The sequence below is a fragment of the Gopherus flavomarginatus genome, chromosome 1 (genome assembly GCF_025201925.1).
Source record: "Gopherus flavomarginatus isolate rGopFla2 chromosome 1, rGopFla2.mat.asm, whole genome shotgun sequence".
NCBI lineage: Eukaryota > Metazoa > Chordata > Testudines > Testudinidae > Gopherus > Gopherus flavomarginatus.
Window position 1 is genome coordinate 369602700 of NC_066617.1, and position 7489 is coordinate 369610188.

General features: G+C 46.6%; 1 protein-coding gene across 1 annotated transcript; it reads right to left on the reverse strand.

Annotated features, from left to right (window-relative positions):
* Positions 1 to 4616: 4616 nt before the first annotated feature.
* On the reverse strand, positions 4617 to 5552 carry LOC127058547 (olfactory receptor 51G2-like). Its single transcript, XM_050968726.1, has one exon. It carries the CDS (start codon positions 5550 to 5552, stop codon positions 4617 to 4619), a length of 936 nt encoding a protein of 311 aa, XP_050824683.1.
* Between the last annotated feature and the right edge of the window lie 1937 nt (positions 5553 to 7489).

The following is a 7489-nucleotide window of genomic DNA, read 5'->3' on the forward strand; positions in this document are numbered from 1 at the left end:
GGAGCGCACAAAAAATAAATCATATAATGAAGCAATAAAATACATTTTAAAATAGCAACAGTGCAGGACAGATAAATACAATGATCATTTTCACCATGCACTTGCCACGATACAAAGGGCCACACTCAGAAGTGCAGGGCCAGAAAGGTGTCTATGTGAAGGATATAACAGTTTCAAAAGAGAACTACGTACATTCATGGACGAAGGATCACTTGATGATGACCTGTTCTGTTCATTCCCTGTGGAGCACCTGGCCTAAGCTACTGTCGAAGAGAGGATGCTGGGCTAGATGAACCTTTCGTCCTAGCCCAGCCCAGCCCATTCAGTGTAGGGTGAGCACCTTTTCAAAAGGCAAAAACTGGACACAGCTGGACACAGGTTCTCTCTGTGACCCCGCCCCTACCGCTCTCTTCCTCCCAGAGGTCCCACTCCCTGCTCCTCTTCTTCCACCGAGGCTCCAGCCCCTGTCCAGGCCATAAACCAGAGCTGGGCCATGGAAAGAGCTGATCAGTGAGCTGGAGCCGCTGTGAGGGGGGACAAGAGAATGTGTCAGCCTATGTCTCTCCCCCTCAGGACACATTCCCAGAGAAGGTAGAGAGTCTGGGAATCTCCTCAGCAGCCTCAGCTCCTGGGGTAGATGTAGCCGTTCTTCTGTGGGTCACAACTGTGGATACCAAATTCAGGACAAACTGCTGAGAAATAGGGAAGACAGACCCCAAAACTCATGGTTATTCTCCGAGGAGATATACGGAAGCAGGAATACATAATAAACTTCTGTTTCACCGCACTGGCTAACAAGAAGTCATAAAAGCAGTTTCCTTAGATATTCCAGTCCTTATATCCCCATCAAGAACACTAGATTGAAAGATGTGTGGGTCTTTGGAACCAATGTAATGTAAGAACAGGTTCATTTGATCCCAAAGGACCAACTGTGCATCCAGGTCAATATATAACTGAGATCTTACCCAAAAATCACACTGATACAAATGCTTTGTTATCTCTAATCTAAAGCTTTATTTATTAAAAAAAAAAGCAAGACTTATAATTGGTTAAAGGAGTCTGTAACGAGGCCTTTGCTTGCTCTCACAGAAATCAGCCAGAGACCTTCTCCAAGTGCAATTAGCAGTGGTTCTTTTATTAACAGTGTCAGCTCCCACCACCTTCTAGTTACAGACAGATGCAAACCAGCAACCTGTGGGATAGTTAGCTTCTCCAGCCAGTGGGGACACACAACCTGTGGCTCCTCCTTTCCCTTGCTCTTCACCGCTTCCCCCCTCCCCACTGCCTTCCTGCCAGCTTTCTATAGCCCCCTGCCAATAAGGCCCACAGGTGCTTCTGTTTCACCAGTTAGGCACGGCATACCCAGCCAGCCCCAATTAATACTTCTTAATTGGAGCTGGACTAACAGAGGCCTGGCTCCGGGCCTCCTGGCCAGCAACCTGTTACAGAGTTAAATATGTACAATAAATGAAAAATTATTCTTTCAGATTTGTAGCAATGATGAAATAAGCTGCTAGCTTGATACATCTCTGGTTGCTTAAAAATGATTGGAAGGACCTCAGGGCATTCGTTAGATGCTCCCATTAGTATAAATTCATAGACCAGAGGCTTGAGCAGGAAAGATGCAAAATGAAGGCATTTCTTTTTATGACCTTTTATAGCTTTGGCCATGTGCAAGGAAACCTACTGTTTCTAACACAGCCCTCAACACAGCTACTGGAAAATTGCAGCTAACAAGCTGGGGTTTAGAATCCTGTGGCCAGTCAGATCTCCATCATAACTTTGCTTAGTCACAGCAGGAAATCATTACCTATACCCGGAGAGTACATTTGAGGGACAGTCTATCCAGTGTAGATGGGCGTCTCTCATGGTCCATTGTCAGTTAAGTGTTTATTTGTGAGTCCTTAATTTGAATAGTCCCTCCAAGATTTGCAGGCTAACAACTTTGTGGGTGTTACCTCAGGAGCAAACATCTGAAATCCAGGTATAGAGACAATAGTCCTGCCTTCAAATCTAAAAATGATACATGCATGGAGATAGCACAATCATAACCAGCAAATCATAACCTTTTCATAGACATCTTACATGCCGCGTTTTGTACAAGTGTGTTGCAAATATATAACAGTGGTGGTGAAAGTGATCTATGTGGTCACATTTTGATCATAAAACATCACAGTAGCTCTCACCACGGCCTGGCTCTGGCGTGGCTGGGAGGTGGAGCCTGAGGGGAAGTGGAGCAGCAGGGGCAGGGCTTAGTGATAAGAGATGTGGGTGGGGGGCTCAAGGGAAATGGGGTTGCAGCAAGCCTGAAGCAATGTAGACACCAGCAACAAGGGTGACAGACTGGTCAAGTTGGAGGGTAGGGGACCTTGTGTTTTGGAGAAGACTGAATAAATGTGACACCTCAAAGGGAGCTCTTGTTTTAAATATTCCAGCTTGAGAGTAAGTGATTGCAAGAACCCTTGAGGGAAGAGCAGGGCACCTGTAGGGCCACCTCAAGCCTCCAGGGGACACTCTGTGGTGGCCCTGACCAGCACGGACATGGCCAGAGTGTGCTGTGCTCTTGGAAGTTGTTAAAGTCAGGTAGAGGTTAGCCAAGTGCCCAGGCTGCTCTAAACTCTGCTGTGGCAGGGGGAGAACAGGCTGGAGAATCAAACTTCCCTAACTGGCTCCTTGCTATCCCTGCTCTCCGCAGCATGGCCGGGAGAGGAGCTCTGCAGGAGCAGCAGAGATTCATCCAGGCCTGTCACCACTCAGCTGGCTGGAAGCCTGGTGCTGTGGTCTAGGCACTGCTCTGTGACTCAGGACAGGTATGTTTAATTCCCTTCTCGGCTGTGATCATGGGTGAGCCATTGCTCTATAAATATATCAGGGGAGTAAACACCAGGGAGGGAGATGAGCTCCTGCAGCTAAAATACAGTGTTGGCACAAGAACCGATGGGGACAAACTGACGAGGAAGAAACTGAGGCTGGAAAGGGGCAGGAGTTTGACAGATGTCAGCCTTCTGCCAGGTGGAGGCAGAAGCAACCAGGGCAGCCTTCAATCTCTAGGGGTTCCTTTTCACAAAACACAACAGAGAAGCGGCTCGAGCCCCCCATCCACTAAACTGGGAAAATTACACCCCACCCCATGGTGCCCTTGAAAGCCAACACTTCTCCACTCACAAGCACAAAGTCTGAGTGAAGGAAAGTAAATATTTCTTCAAGGAGGGAAGTCATCGCATATTAATTAGGGAAAATGCCACAAGCAGGATTCTTAAACATAAAGTTGTGAGCAGAACAGTGCATGTGAGGCAGTGTCTTCTACCTCATATGGTTGAGTCCTACAAAGAAAAGTTCCTTTATTGTGCCCCTCTCTGCTCCCTCACCTCACCCCACTCACTGTGGTCATCCTTGGTATATGTCATAGGAGAATAACCACCAGTTTTGGCGTCTGTCTGCCTTTTTCTCAGAAGTTTGTCCTCAATTTGGTATTTTTCAGTGGTGATCCACAAAAGCACGGTTACATCTACCCCAGGAGCCCAGGCTGCTGTGGGGATTCCCAGATTCTCCACCTTCTCTGGGGATGATTTCTGAGGGACAAAGACATAGACTGGTGCATTCTCTTGTCCCCCCAGTCTCCTGCCCAGGGCAGCTGGAGGCTCCTCACAGAGGCTCTGGCTCCCTGATCAGCTCTTTCTATGGCCCAGCTCTGGCTTCTGGCTTGAATAGGGGATGGAGTCTGAGTGGAAGAGGAGGAGCAGGGAATGGGGTCTTAAGGGGAAAGAAGAGGGGCAGGGGTGAGGTCACTGAGGGAACAGGGCTTCTGGCCTATGTCCCGCTTTTCCCTTTTGTAAAGCTGCTCACCTTACACTGAATGGGCTGGGCCGTGATAGGAGCTCGCTGGGCCTGAGCTGAGGCCAGTTTCCACAGTTTTGCATTGCTGGGGCAGCACAAGCAGAAGGGGAGGGAACCTAGGACTGAGTCTCTTACCAGGACTCCTGTGTGTCAGACCATTCCTCACACGTGCAGTTCTGCTCTGCCTCAGCAAGGAGTGGATTGAGCAGGTGTGCTGTGTGCAAAGCCATTAATGGAGGGGTTGCCTAAATGGTTTCTCCTGGCATTCCTGCATTAATCATGTCTCTGACACCGTTCAGTCTCAAACACTGGACTGAGAGTGCAGGGGAAAATGAATTTACCGGGCCCCTTGAATAACTCCTGTCCCCAGCTGGTGCAGCACCCGCCCTTGGATGTTTAGCCAGACATGGAACAGTGACAGACCAGGTGTAATGGGAAACAGCATCCACATCCCTTCTCTTTATTGATTATCAACGGGAATTGTGAGGTAACAGTGACCATGAATATGGCTCCTTATGGGCCAAAATCCCACCGATCCCCTGGCTCGCCACAAAAAGTCACTCTGTAAATGCTGCTCCCTGCCTTGGTCTCCCTCCCTCAGTGTCCAGTCCCCCCTCACCATCCCTATCCTCCCTCATCAGCCTTAGACCGTTCCTGAACCTCTCTTCAGAGTGGAGATCAGTAACTCATGCCATATTGGATGTAAGGGTCCAGGATGCAATAGGTGGCCCATTTTTTTCGTCTCCCATGTCACTGGACCTAAGTGATGAACTGAGCCTTCATTTGATGAACACTCTGATTATGCTCTCACGAAGGTGTTTGCTTTTCACACTGTACACAATTGGGTTCATCAGCGGGGGGAGAAGCAGGGAGATGTAGCCCAGGACAATTTGAAGTAACGGTAAGGAGCCCTTCTCAAAGCTCTGTATCACAGACAAGCTGATCTCTGGTGTGTAGAAGAGAAGGAGGGCACAGAGGTGCGAGAAGCATGTGTTCAGGACCCTCAGGCACTCCTCATGGGACCCAATGCTTAGCACTGTTTTGAGGATCATCACATAAGAGAGGAAGATGAGCAGCGAGTCCAATCCCATCTGGAAGAGTTTAGTAAACAATCGATAGATAATATTGACTGTGATGTCTGAACAAGCCATGTTCATGACCTCCCGGTGCACACAGTAGGAATGGGAGAGGACATTGGCTCGACAGTAGTGGAATCGTTTCAGGAGAAAGGGGAGTGGAAGTATTATGACCGTGGCTCTTAGCACAGCCACCAGTCCCATCTTCGCTATTCTCGGCAGGGTTAAGATGGAAGTATATCTCAGCGGGTTATAGATCGCGACGAAACGGTCAAAGGCCATCAACAACAGCACGGAGGATTCAATACAATGAAGCACATGGATGAAGAAGAGCTGGGCTAAACAGGCATTGAGGCTGATCTCCCTAGAGTTAAACAAGTATATGCCCAGTATCCTTGGCATGGTAGTTATCAATATGCCGAGGTCTGTGACAGCCAACATGGAAAGGAAAATGTACATGGGCTCATGGAGGCTTGAATCTATTTTTATAATGAACAGAATGACTGAATTTCCTACTATTGAAATAACATACATGAAGCAGAATGAGACAGAAATCCAGAGATGTGCGTCTCCATGACTTGGTAGCCTGGTTAGAAGGAATATTACAGATTTAAATTTTGTGTCATTGACAGCTGACATATTGTACTGGGCAGGTCTGAGGAGTTCTGAAATATTCTCTCTAAAAGAAAAGAAGGAGGAAATTAGATGATATTTATCAAGAAACCATTCTGCTCTCTGTGCAAATCTACAGACTCCCAGAGCATGAAGGTAGATAAGCAAAAACTTACTCTAGGATTTACACAGATCTGATTAGCCAGACTGGATCAGACTTGTAGTCCATCTACCCCAGTAACCAGTGGCCATGTCCAGATGCTTCACAGGAAGGTGAAAGTAGCCCTAATTAGGCAGCTATGAAATAGTCTGCTCCCAGGAAGTTTCCCCCTGACACCCACTAGTTAGACATATTTTGTGGTGTAAATCAGGAAGGTTTAGAGCTTCTCCAAAACTTTTTTAAAACAATCCTCTACTCTAACTGGATTTTCAGATTACTCAGTCCCTCTTTGAATCCTGCTAAGATCTTTCCCCCATTGATATCTTGTGGCTGTGAATTCCATATCCTACTTGATTGCTGTGTGATTTTATCATTGTGCCCTTAAATCATAAAAATATAAGAGTGGCCATGCTGGGTGAGACAAAAGGTCCATCTAGCCCAGCATCCTGTCTTCAGCAGTGGCTTAGGCCAGGTGCCCCACAGCGAATGAGCCGAATACGTCATCATCAAGTGATCCATCATCCATGAATTTATGTAGTTCTTTTTTGAACTCTGTTATACCCTTCACACAGATACCATTTCTGGCCCCCTACTTCTGAGTGTGGTCCCTTGTATCATGCCATGTGTATAAACACATGCAAGTGCATGGTGAATATGGTCATTGTATTTATTTGTCCTACACTGTTGAGATTTTTAAATGTGTTTTATAGCTTCATTATATGAACTATTTTTTTCTGCACTCCTGACAGTTCAGGATATGCAACTGCCTCTTCGCTGCATATGAGATAAATTTTTAGGGTCAGGTACTTAATTTAATGACAGTGACATCAACAGCCACCCGCCAGACTTTCGTGTGTAAATTCAATCAGAACCAGGCTCTATTAACTCAACTTATCGAAGGCTCCCAGTGATATACTCTGAACCCCAAGAAACCCTCCAAGGGAAGCTGAAGTGCTTTGCCTGGTCAATGTTGATGGAATCCAGAGACTTCGATCATCCTACAGGTTTTTCTTTATACCCCTGAGACCTGCATCCTCTCCCCATGCAACAGTCTGTAGATATTAGGAAAATTACAAGCTAACACTGACAGTTTTTTCAGCTGTGCAGGGGAGGAGTTGGCTTCACAAACAGGTCAATACTTCAAACATGTCATTGCACTAATATCCACTTCGGAGTACAAGTTACTTCAACCATGCTCATGTAATTGGTGACCGGGGACAATTACATACAGTTACTATACCACTCCCCTTTCCTGAACCTCAGCTAAACTTTTTGCTGAAACACAGACCAGCGGTTCGCGTCTCTTGTGACTTTTTGGAAAGTCTTGCACAAGTCTTGCAGAGTTATTGAGTGCATGACTCTGAATATAAATGTTAGAAACAGCTTCTAGTCAATTACCAGGAGACAGTATCACACAAATGTCCACTGAACAAAGAGTTAATAGTACAAGCCCATTGCAAACAGTATGTGGAGGACTTCTGAAACACTTTCTAAATCCAAAGCCTTTAAGCAGTAAAGTTACCCCTGCTCCTTCCTGCAGAGATTCTAACAACTCTGCTGCTTGATTTCGATATGCAGGTATGGCATGAAGGTTTGGTTTGTAATATCTCTATTACAATGAATAGTTTTGGCCTAACATTTACACCTCTGTACCTTAGTACACACATGTCAACCACAGGTGCTGAACCCACTTGGACCTGCTTGACAAGCACAGTTGATCCACAGTTGAGGGTGGGGGAATGGTGGGATTCCACAGTAGGTGCAGGAAGGCTACAAGGCCTGACATTTGGCACTCCGAGACCAG

What these genes read in the sequence shown, in the direction of transcription:
- LOC127058547 (XM_050968726.1), bottom strand. Translation starts at nt 5,552, where the DNA reads ATGTCAGCTGTCAATGACACAAAATTTAAATCTGTAATATTCCTTCTA.